The sequence below is a fragment of the Mycetomoellerius zeteki genome, unplaced genomic scaffold (genome assembly GCF_001594055.1).
Source record: "Mycetomoellerius zeteki isolate Tzet28-1 unplaced genomic scaffold, Tzet1.0 scaffold102, whole genome shotgun sequence".
In the NCBI taxonomy this organism is placed as follows: Eukaryota; Metazoa; Arthropoda; class Insecta; order Hymenoptera; family Formicidae; genus Mycetomoellerius; species Mycetomoellerius zeteki.
The window spans coordinates 1,018,254-1,031,375 of NW_017255933.1; the positions used below are offsets into that span (position 1 = coordinate 1,018,254).

At 37.2% G+C, this 13,122-nt stretch overlaps 1 protein-coding gene across 1 annotated transcript in view; it reads right to left on the bottom strand.

Moving 5' to 3' along the window:
• LOC108720519 (TWiK family of potassium channels protein 9) overlaps positions 1-12,744 on the bottom strand; it is a 52,915-nt gene extending 40,171 nt beyond the window's left edge. Inside the window, exons 1-2 of the mRNA XM_018444580.1 lie at positions 11,940-12,744; positions 10,565-10,850 (exon numbers count right to left, since the gene is read on the bottom strand). Of these exons, the coding sequence (XP_018300082.1) occupies positions 10,565-10,850; positions 11,940-12,305 (652 nt within the window). The 5' untranslated portion in view covers positions 12,306-12,744. The remainder of the gene's footprint in view (positions 1-10,564; positions 10,851-11,939) is intronic.
• Between the last annotated feature and the right edge of the window lie 378 nt (positions 12,745-13,122).

The following is a 13,122-nucleotide window of genomic DNA, read 5'->3' on the forward strand; positions in this document are numbered from 1 at the left end:
ACGCCTTGTTCGGAACGTTCGCTCTACCTTCGAGCTCTCTACGTTTACCGTCGCCTGCTATCCATTTGCATTAGCGGGTTTAATTACTCCTAGGTACGTTCTATTTTCAACTGCTTGGCGACGACCGTCGTCACCCGAATGCTTGTCTCGTGTTTCAACTTCGGACTCGTGAGAGTTTCGAGAGGCGACACTCGCCACGACTCGCCGCGAGTTGGGAGAGCTAACACGCGAAAGGGGCTACTGTTTCGTACACTGCACGTTTGAAATCGCTTTCAAAGTGACTTCGGGACAAGTAAGCAGAGCAAAACCGTGTGTTTCTTGGAGTTTCCTCGGCCAGCGTAATCGGACGTACTGCGGCAGCCAAGAAGACGAGTGATTGCGACGTCTGGATAAGGATCTTGATTGACCGTGATGAAGATAACGCCATGTAAACGTATTTATTCGCAGCGGCGAGGTTTAATCTATCCTCATCGTCGAGTTGTCGCTACAGCGACCCGATGACGAGACTAGATAATTAAAGGCAACAATCATGCAATTAAAATTGTCTAACGGTGTGGCAAAGCCCGTGCTGCAGGCGACAAGCAGCAAAATTAGCATTGTCGAAACGCGTTGACGTGTGTTATAAGATGGAATGACCACGTACGTTGTTGTGCAGCGTGAATGTAAATTCAAAATACTCAGAAACGCGTGTTACATCGTAAAAGCAGCACGAGAAAATATTTATGCTGAAAACGATTACTAACCAAACGTTGAATAAACAAGGACCATTGCATCAAATGGACGTAATTTTATATTCTTTATTAATGTTTATGGGCATTTTAATCCGACTCTTTAATTACAGCCACTATAAATAACAGTTATTAAATCACTAATATAATAATGTGGTTCAAAGTGAGATATCTCTTTATGTTGCGTCTGCTACAATAAATCTCATATGATTGATAATACAATCTAATGCATAAATTTCGACTAAATTTGAAAATGACCGAAATACTCGACGGAAATTCTTGATATTTTCATCCTCGTTGCCGCATGAAGCAGGCAGAACATGAAAAATCCATTTTTGTCCGCTACTTAATGCCCGAAATTTTCGTCCGCGACGCATACTATCTCTCTCAAGCGTCGGCTTTAGATTTATAGATGCCAGGTAGCCATGTCTTTGCAAGCAGCGACGTGTGCAGCGAGAAACGTATACAGGCGCGTGCTAGGTCCGCGCTTCTGCTTTCTGTCGTTCCGCTCTGTTCCTATCTCGCTTAACGTATTTCCTCATTATTTATGAATTTATGCGGCCGCACCGTTGTAAATGGATTTAAAAAGGATTAACACGAGCCGTCGTAGGCTGCAAGATACGTTCACGCGAGGTACACGAAGGATTACGCGGTGAAGTTTTTATTGAGAAGATTATTCCGAAATATGGAGCGAGTAAAAGAATACGTAATACGCTCCCGGCTGCATATGCATGCTCGCTTTAAACGCGATTAGAATTTTTAGGGCAAGGTATGTGCTCTTTATGTACGAATTTTTCTAATTTTACATTAAGAACATATTAAAAAATATGCACATGCTTAAACGTTTCGCTGATAAAAGGCTACTAAAAGCGTCATTATCGTAAAAATAATTATGTCTCTTTCAAAATTAGAATAATTAAATTAAAATAATTAAGCTAAAATTGAAAAATTAATTTATCTAATTTACTTACTAAATTACGAATTTCGAGTTAAATTTGTGCGAAGAGACGTGAAAAAAAAAGAAGTTTGTATTGTAGAGTGTTAATCGTAATTTATTACACGATATTCATTAGCTCTTCATTCATAAGCTGCATTATTCGATGCGTTAGGTTACAGGGAAAAAGGACGCTGCGAGAAACGAGCGTATAATCTTGAAGACAAATGCCGTCTTACGGGGCCCAGGCGATAGCTCGAAAGTCGTTCTCGCCCGTGCAACTCAGACATTAATAATAACAGCGTAACTAGGTCGTTACTTTTCGAGGGGAAAAATAATTTCCAAGTGTAATTAGATATTCGCCACGCCGGAGAGGAAGCTACAGACAAGGAAACTGCGTCTGCGCGGGTACTCTGTTTTCCCGTTAAAGGAATGACGCATTAATCAGCCGCGAGTTTTCTCGCTTCCCGTTTTCTTTCTATCGTTCTTGCGAATTTCTTGGCACTTCTTTACACGAACACAGTGTATACATTAAAGTCAGAATGGATAATTTGATAATTGCATCTCTCTTTCTGGCTTTTACAAAATCATCTTCAGAACTTTTATAAAATAACACGCGAAGAATCAATCATAAAATTATTTATATTTTCATGAAAACTAAATAAATGTAAAATATTTAGATTGCACAATATACTGCACACATATCTTTTTTTATACATTATATTATATCATAATGTGTGTATATAAGGATCATTTATAAAGTTATCTTCCTCAAGTCGTGCCATAAATACAAGAAAGACGCAAGAAAAAAAGATTAAAATATCTTCAACTGATAGCGCAGTTCCGTTATGCCATTCCGCGGAAGTACGAAGTAATATAAATGAAAATAAATAATATCAGGAAATAAATGATTAAGCTAAACTTGAGATTTACTTCGGATATCCTCAGACAATCGAAATCCGTCGTCGAGATTCGCTTTTATTCACAGAAGAATCCTCGTTTGTAATTTCCTCATACATAATCTCGCTTCAGGGTCTAAATCGCATCTAAATCCTAATTTATGAATCGTCGAGAAAAGATGTAAATACAATCGAAATGTTATCTACGGCCAGGATGAAGAGAAAAAGGGAAACGTTGTGGACCACAATGGGATTAAAAAATATATCCCAAAGGCGTGCCCGATTCCACTCCAGCGACGATCGATCATTCGTATATATTACCATTTCCGCGGTGGAGTTTGGTGCGCGGAGAGAAAAAGAGGATATCCATCTTCCCGTGGCATTCGACGTCGACGTCTGCGGGTATACACTATCGTTGCCATTGCTATGTAAGGGAACCGTCGCTATTTCTCTCGGGGAGAATGCGATAGGAAATAAAAGTGACAATGTTTCCCGCGCCCGCGCCGGCTAGACTATTTCTCTCATTATTTTCCTTTTCACTTCGCCAATGACAGGCTATCGGATTCGTGGTAATGAGCTGCAGTTTTGTACGAGTCGATCTCCAGAGCTTGGTATCCGCATTCTTTCGTGAGAAAAGTTTCTCGTTAACTTTATACTATCGGAAAGAAACTCCGTAAAGTCATCGAATCGAAGGTTTCTTCGATTAGAACAACGCCGTGTTTCGTTTTCTATTTCAGGAAAGTCAAAAGTAACACTGTTTCAGAAGAAATAAATCAGACGTTTGATCTAGACATTTAAATTAGAAATTAAATTATACATACCAGATATATTCGGGTTGTCCAAATATCTCAAATAAAAAACATATGTAGATTGGAATAAAACTCGGTGTTAGTAAAATCTGCAAAGATTCAACTGACATGTCGCTTCATTCGTATATGTGTTTTATGGATAAATTGAAGCTGGATATATCCACTGTGGAAAAATCGATTGACATGACGTGCTATTTGCTATTAATGACCGCACGCCTAACAGATCGAAACTTTGCAAAAGCGTCACTAGTAGACTAAGTTACGACAATGGTTATTGAGTTTACAAAAGTTGAAGATCGAAATTCTTGCGGTAATTACCATTTCCTATTGAAATGGCACTTCAACACGGTTGACATTTCAATATATTGAAACCATCGCTTTAAAACACAAATTATTATGAAAACAAAAGGAATACGAAAGTTTCATGTTTAATAGCATTGTAACACTATTATGAGCTCATCGTGATGATTAGAACACATGTGTATGAGAAGTATTATTTCAACAGGACATGGATTGCATATTTGTGACGTGACAGAGATGAGTTTAAAACACTCCTTCTTTTCTCTAAAGATATTTCTGCTCTTTTAGCTTGTCATTAAATGTTATTAAATTATACGTTATATACTACAGATAATACTAGACGTTAGTTAAATCAATATGTTGTACGTGGTATGCCAAAAAATAATGAAATGCAATTTTTTCTCAAGCTCTAACAACACTGCAAAAAATAAACTGCGTCGAGTAGAAAGATACTTCCTCATTCGTCTCGAAGACAAAAATAAAGCTCGAAAACAATTAATTTGAAACAATAGATAAAAAGATGTTCGATGTTATGAATACTATCTCTCGAATACTATCATATCGATAGAATTTAACTCTCGATATGAAGACTTCTTGTTAGAAGACTGGAAAACTCGCTGGCGCAAGTGCATTATTTCTAAAAGATGCTACTTTGAAGGGGACTGTATTGTTTTTAATGAATAATTTATTAAGTTATTTATTCAAAATTAAATTTCATTACTTTACTAAAACGCACTATGTACATTATATATCAGAAATGTTATACGTTTGTCTATTTTGTGTATTCATTAATGCAATTACTTAATCAAATAAAACGTTACAAGTTAAACCGAATCGGACTCAGAATAGAACGGCGGTCAACAGTATGTGGTCGTGATTCGATCGGTTCGTTTGCGAAAGCTGGTGAAAATAGAAAATGAAAATAGCAATTTCACGGCGTAGTGGCGGAAGAGGTAAAGAAGACGATGGAAGATGTCTGAAAGAAGGCTGACGTGCCCGAAAGACGAAAGGCGAAACGAGTAGCGCAACAAGAAGGAGAAAAATACGAGAGAAAACGAGGGAGAAGACAGGCGTGATTCGAATCTTGTGCGATACGAAGACGTGGTAGTAGGTGCGCCCTTTGCCACTCCGAGACTTCCTTACTTCCTACTTTTTCGAACTCAGCGCGCACGTTCCGCCTCTTTACTTCTGTTCTTATCCCCGGTTTCGATTAATCCTTACACTTACAAGTTCGAGCTTGTAATAATGACGGCAAGTTTGAAGAAGCATCGTTATATTTAAAACTAAAATTATTTTAAAATATTCCTCCATTTGTTTTCATATTCCACAGCAGAAAAATCTTCCAAGCAAACTTGTGAGAAATTGCAACTTTCTTACATTTTATAACACAGCAAAGTAATAATAACTAGAAATAAATAATTTTGATAAAATATTATATTCAATTATATTTATAAAAATACAAAACGATATTTTGCTTAGAATTGAAACAATAAATTATAATGTTTCTTATTTTATCTTCATTTAATTCTAATAACGGATCAATTAGACGACGACAAGACAACAACGATAAACAAGATAAACCGATGTAAAATTAATTCAAGTTCAGACTATGAACAGAGTAAGCTACGTCAATTTGGTGGGCAGCGCTGACGAAACGAGCGACAAATTGTGATTAGTCGGCGTCCCTTCGCGCCTAGCAATCCATTAAGGCGACGGGGATCTTCTGATTAAAATTCACCACCTCCTTCATTCCACCGTCGTTAAGACGGTCGCAAAATCGTGTCTGCTCTTCCCGGTCCACCCAAAGTTGCGACTACTCCGAACGGGAAGATAAAGAGGATGCATGAGAAAAAGATAGCGGCATGAAACTAGTAACGCTGAGAGCATCGTATCGTTATGAAATGAAACTTACTGTTTCGTGTACTGCAACAAATATAGCGAGTATATGTACTCTCGTGGTGTGAGCGTGAAAACATCGGTGAATGCTGCGAAAGTAATCATCCGAGATGATTAATGGAACTATCATCTGTATTGCTTCAGCTGAAGCAATTTTAAAAATCTCAAAGAAATAGAAATATGTTTTTAACGCATATGTTTGCAAAAAATCCATTTATGTATGAGATGCGTACGATCCAACTTTATTTTAAAATTTCATTTCGTACAGTTGATCCGAATAATATATCAATGGAAATACCTCTCACAAAGATTTGAATTGAAGTAGATAAACATACACGTTTTCTTACTGTTTTCACAATAGGAATCGATTCGCCATAAATGACAGGCATCGTCGCAAGTCAAGCGAAAACAATACGCTAGAAAGACGGCTATATAATAAATAAATATAATAAATATTGAGGATATCGCGCGGATTAGGATACATAAGTAGATAAAGCGAGGAGTATCTTTAGAGAATATAGTCCAGTAGTTCCTAGAGAGCCGTGTTATTTTTTGGTTCCCGGCCAGCCCGATGGCGCTCGAACTATTTTCTGAATACGTAATTCTTGCCTGCGGAGAGGCAGGCGGCCAAATATTCATGCGACCTCATATCGTGAAATGCAAACGGATGATTCGTCTCTTGCGATACGTAAACTGGATTATGCGCCACTGAGGCAGGATAGAGTCGTAGCGAGAGGTGTACAGCGAATAAAGTAGAAAGCAAAGGAGCCCTACGGACCATCTAACGCAGACTCGAAGAATATAAAATCAAAGAGAGTTAAGGTTCTAAAACATTGAATGCCTGTACAATTTTGTTGCCTCCGCAGAACAGTTATGCCTTTCGAAAGCATCTCACAGAAGTAAATTTGATATAAGTGATTCTTCTTGCTCTTTGTACGACTTTGTCGTGTTTTTCATAATGACGTACATACACATTGTAATTTGTATAAACTGCATTTATTTGTAAATTATCATTTACATAGTAAGAAAGTTTGAAGTAACGATAATAATGGCAATATAATCTGCGTCTATACATAAGAAAACTTTGATAAAATTATTTTTTCTTATTAAGGTACAATTAAAGAATAAATAAGATTAGTACATTACACACTAATAGTTTGGTAAAAGTTTTTTGAATAAAATTAGTTCTCCATTTTTCGTGTCAAACAGAGGGGCGATGAAGTTTTAAATAAAAATCGAAATTTAATAAATTTTCATGTATTGTAAATGCTGTAATTGACGCGTAGGATTTTCGAAATATTGGAACATAATGGGGCATTGTTTTGATCAATAATTTTCAATAACTTTCTGTTTTCAGTTAGAGCCATAAAAACCAATGAAATATAAAATATGTACGTATATAATTGTCTCCCCGTTTTCAATTTTCTGGCAACTTTGCGTTTTATTTTAACTCCTATTAAATCACTTTAACTTGATTTGCAAAAGCCAATGACCCCAAAGACATTATTTCTTTCTTTAAATATGTATTTATTCAATTCTTTAAAATTGATAAAGGTTGGTAGAAATTTCGCGTTAAGATTTAGTCATAATTTAAACGATAAACCAACTCAACTATGGATAAACTAATCTAGCGACAGATAGATGGGAAAAGTGTTGTTCTAAAAGTGGCCAATTCCGTTCATGTGCCGAGAGTTGTTTACTCATCTCCATGATGTGTTTGCGCATTCTCAGTAGAACAATGCTGTTTTGCCAAAATTTCTCTCCCCTTTCCAATAGGAAGCGAACGTGTCTAAAAACCTGCTTTTTACAATCAAAATCCGCTTTTGTCAATAAGCATAAATGAAAATTTTTCCCAGTTAATCTTAAAAACAGTCCGTTTAGTAAAAAGTAATTAGTGTAAATAGGTCACACATAACGATTCAATTGGCTTTGCACGGAACATATAAAAACGTTAATTAGTCTACTAAAGCTCTTTATTTTAATGATTATATACTTCAATTAAAACTTCATTCGACTTGATTTTACGGCTTGTGGTCGAATACGCATAGAAACGTATAGGTAGCGACAAAAAAGTTTTCCTTTCATTTCTCCGGCTGATATGTCTGCTTACTTTTTGCTCACGGAAAGTTACGAACGATAGCATCCGCTTAGTATTATGTTGGTACGAAGTTTTTCGACTGCCGGCACGTAGTTGACTCGCTGAACAATATTTTCGTACCCGGACAAGCCGATAAAAAGTACCAGGATACTTCCCGTAATTAACCACTATACGATGCTGGAAAAAGCAAAAAATCCCACTACCAACGACAGGCAATCGTACATTTGTGTCTGTAAGCCGAAAAAAAGCCAATAGTAGGACAAATGTTTTATTTAGAACAATGCAATATGGACGAAGTAGAAATGGTCAGTTCCAGACAAGATGGGAGCAAACTTCGCCAGAACAGATTAATTTTCTATGCCATTCTCCTGTTGGGAACTGCTCGATTATCGATCCTGTTGCTGACGATGGTGGCGTAGGAAGTCGTCGGTATAGTGTTGCGCGAGGTCACAGTTATGCAACAAATTGTGATAGGAAACACCTGGATATCCGAGCAAGATTGAATGGATTACTCGGTTCTAATATCAGAAGTAATATAATTTTCGAATTATCCATGCGAAGTAATAAAACTGATCTTCCTTGTCACGAAGGCCGTCCTAATATAATAAAAAGCCGGCATCCTATTTTCCATAGACGATAAACGAAAAATATACAGCAGCTGTAATTTACATTAAAATTCATAGGACACGCGTGTTCTCGCCGCGATAACATCTTCGTGTGCAAATACACGTATTTCGCCTGCTCTATAAACACCATCAGCGAAAATTGCGAATGCTATATCACGCGGCCCTCGGGATTTTACGTATTTCGCGGCCGACGATCAATCGCCTAGTTCTCTATCTATAAACACAAGAGCAGACATGGGTTACGAGATATTAATTTCCGAGAGAATTCCGGATGCAACGTAGCATATAATTAAACCGTCACGATAAAAAAAAGTGTCCATAGAGTTCCGTCGTAGTGGAATGTTCATCATTGAATGTTTTCCATAGGTACACACAAAGCATAAAATTTAAAGGAAGTTTGAAATGAACGGTGCGTTGAGCTGATTCAGTAGACGAGAAAAAACAACTGCATAAAATAAAAACAAAAACTATACTCAATGATAATTTTTAAATTTAGTAAAATATTCTCCGTGCAACATTTTTGTTATATAAAAATATGCTGCTAAAATTAAAATTAATGCTATATAATATTCTATAAATTATTTTAATTATACTATAAAAATTTTATATAAAGTTCAAGTAAAAATATATATAGAAATGTATTTTATTTAGTATCTATAATATATTTTTAGACTGTTTTAAAATTATTTAATTTTGCGGTAAACACAATTCGTGTGAAATAAGAAAAAAAACATCGGAAATGAACTCGAATGGCAAATATACCGATAATATCGAAGACTATCTCGAGAAATCTACCGAAATAGTTAAGAGCATTAAAAAAGATATAAATATATATATATATATCGTATCGATAATTCGATAAGCCGCTCGATATCCCCGACCATTACTTTCTTCCTTTTTTAAATATTCACCGACTCATGAAGTAGCAATCTGTTTCAGTAATAACTAAAGTAAATGACTGGACGTAACGCCACTCGCTTGCAGTGCCACTAAGTCGGACGCAATGAAATTGTCGAAGAATGAAGGAAATCGATATCTCTAAGATGGACAACGAATTTGCATTGCGCGGCCATTACACATTAACGTCGAACTATGCTTGCTCCAAAAATTGATGCGCGCTATGTTATCTTTATTTTATACTTTCGTTTCGTAAACGACAATTTTAAATCATAGAATGTCTCGATCAATACCACTTTACCTCAACAAAGAGATTCGTTTAATTACGGAATGTTTTTTTACTTTCCTCGTAATTTGTGATGCAATTGGATTTTTATGAAATTTTAATAAAACTCCTTGATAACATTTTTCCCTACGAATAATGAAAAACCGATCGAATAAGAAAAAACTAAAATTTGTGAATAGCTTATTTAGAAAAGTATTGAATTCTATCGTAAGAAGTAAGAAAGTGTTAATTTATAAATTATTTAAATAAAGTAAAAACTTCAATGTAACTGCGAGTTACATTATCAGTGCTATTAACGCGCAAGTATTGTTCCTCTAACTAACATCGCGAGCTAATTGACGTAGTATTTGATTCAACTAATTATCCGTCTGTGCGCCAGTGTCTTTTCGTGTCTCGTCTCCGTTTCCTCCTAGCCTACTAATTACATACAAATATTCTGATGCGCTAGCACTCCTTTTGTGTAAACTTATGCCTTCGTACACATGTATAGTGCTTGCGCAGATGGGAAATAGCACAAGTACAAGTGGAGAAGCAAACATCATCTATGCACTTTGTAGTTTCGATGCGTATGCTTGCTGATACTGATTTGTATGTCGTTGTTTATCGTACTATTACTGTAATTGCCATAGGTATATTACAATTTATGAATTATTTGTTCCTAGTTATTATATTCATGTTAGCGAGATTAATTTTTGCATTAAGCCACGAAGGTTTTCATCAACGTGCAAATTCCAAACTCAATATTGTGTTTCTTATGTATATAATAATAATATATATATATACATACATATATAAATGCGAAGAGAAGTTAAAATGACATTAATAATAATGTAAAAAGTTAAAATATATTATTGTTTTAAAAAGGTAAAAATATATTGTATTAAAAAAGTTAAAAATATATTAAAGAATTTAATAGGCAAAAAATTTGTAATTTCTAGTTTCTGTAGTTGACATATGATATCACATTTTGACGTAGTTCTGGTTCGTTGGAATCTCATTACGTTCAGAGAATGAGACGCGAGGCGTCGCCAAAGCGCGAACAAAATGGGTGCATGCGACATTATAATTAATTAATTACGTCTGAAACTTACCGATTGTGGTGAGTACTGTCAGAGAATAGAGAAACGCCTTTGCAAAGTTCCATTCGTATTCCGGCACACGGCGTTCCGTTACAGTTTCGCTGGTAGAACTCCCGGTGTACGTCCCGGCATTCTGGGTCGCCATCATGTCCTCCGTGATCCTTTTCACTAGTTGCTCCTGAAATCGTGCGATCTCCTGGTCGGCCAATTTCGTCCAGTTCTCACGGTAGAGAACGTTCAAATGCTCCGTGATTATCCATATGTTCTCCACGGTCTTCGTCCGGGCCTCGTGATTCAGCTTTCATCATACACAGCAAAAGTTATTAATTAAGCGATGTTTGAAATATCGTCAGGTACTGTGGACTATGTCTATACGTTCGTCTTAAGATTATAATTGACATACTGTCGATTAAATTAAACTCGCGCGCGCTCGTTAATTAACACACGTCAGATGGGTTTGAATGCAGCATGTTTCGAATTTTATATCTTGTGACAAATGGTGAACTCTGTGTAATTGCTTCGTTATTGAACCGTACAACAGAAAATTCAGAAGTTTTGCACAGACAAAAGGTAAGTTGATAAAACGCAACAGAAAAAGGTTTTTTTTTCTAGTGGCGCAACAATAAAATCAGAAGAATTATTTATAAAAAGAACACGAATATTCAATCGTTTGCCGATGAGCGATTGCTATCGAGAGAACAATTCGTTGTTGCTATTATTGGCCGGAAGCAACAGACAGCAGCCTTTGTGCCAATGTCCTCGGGGAATACGCTTTTCCTGTAAAGCGTAAGGATAGCGGAAAGAAAGCACGATCGATAAAACTTCGTTGAAACGAGTGCTTCGCGCCAGAACGCACCGATAATTCGATTGACTTCGGGTTCACTGAGGTCACCTCAGGTAGAAAAGCGGAATGAAACCGGAGACGTGACGATAAATCGAGATCTAGTGCCGCCGGAACTGTTTGCTCTTCCAGACAACTGTCATGCACTCATAGTGTATCGACAAATCTGTTTACTCTTCTCCTATTATTCTTATTTTTACTGCACTTGCTCGTATGTACACATCCTACACAGTTATTAAGAAATATATCTACGACTTTTTTTACGTTCGAGAAACAGTTTCGTCATATATCTTTGTTGAGTGGTCACATAACTTCTTATAGTCTATGCTTTACAGCTACATTTGAGCATAACGAGGATACTTCTTGAAAAGGAAATCGCCCATGATTTAAAATATATACTCCAATATTTATCACTCGTGATTTCAAAAGAGCGCGATATTTCTCAAAGAAAAGATAGCAGAATTACTACTAAAGTACTACTACATAAAATTTCTACTGAAAAGAATCAAGATACGGTAAATGTATAGAGCAATTTCATTCTCTCACCTGTTTTATCCAAGCGCTGGTGTTCCTCCTGGTGTGCTGATTTCCAGCTATCGTCGTGGCCAGGGTCCTCTGTTGCAGGCCGACACCGTCAATGGTCCCACTCTCGATAGCCAGAAAGATGAAACTGCCCAATAAGGTGTAAGCCACAAGAAGGGAGCATATTCCGATGTTTATGATAAACCCCTTCAAGAAAGAATGCTGACTGGCTTTGTCAGGCACACCGCCGAAGCACAAACACCTCACTTGGCGAGATGGGTGCGTCTTCGAGCGTTCCGACGTCGATCTCTTTAGGGACGAGGTGTTGCCGTTATTCGCCGGCTTGAAGCCCTCGTAAGCTCTATAATGTCTAACGTTGTCCTTCTCCATCCTCTCTTGTTTGTCCTATCTACAAAATCACCGAGTCCTGTCGCCGTCAGTTTCGCATTTATCGCCGGATATGTCGTCGTACGCGCGCATTTGCCATCTACCACTTATTTCTGGTGATGATGGAGTTATCAGCCGAAGGCGAAAGATTCATCGGCTTTCAGTGACGCACGTGACAGAGTGTCAAAGGTTTTACACTCTGTTATCTGTTCGGGCGTAACGATCGTTAATTCGTTCACTGTTTGCTTACGTTCATTCGTTCGTCACGATTGTGCATACAATTATCTCGGATTATCATACTTTACGATAACGAAGATTCTCGGCAGGAACGGAGATTTATAATAGGGTTTTCTTCGTACACGTGTCCTCGAATCTCGTAGACTCAATCGCCACAGCCGCATGACTGGAGTTTCGCGTGAGCTATAATCTAAGGGACGGATCTCTCTTCGCGTTTTTTCGACTACCACTCAAATTCACCGGCATCATTCGGCCAGATGTCACTATGATTTTCGTCACTGTCGATTTCTTATTATGAGGCGCGGTCGAAATCGCTCGACTGAATGATGTCCTGGAAGGTTCTTCTGACAGCAAAAGGACGCTCGATCGTACATAGCGCGGGCACTTCCGTCATTTTTCCATAGCAGGATCGTCCTGGCTGGAATGTGGATTGGAATTCTATAGAGAAAATCGATGTTCGAAATATGTTCTGTGATATTAGTTACCTCTCAGAACCCTTTTGTTGCGGACACTGATGGCTGATATTATAAAAATATTCTCTTGCAAAGGAGAAGATATTTTAAAGAACCGATTTTTAAATTTA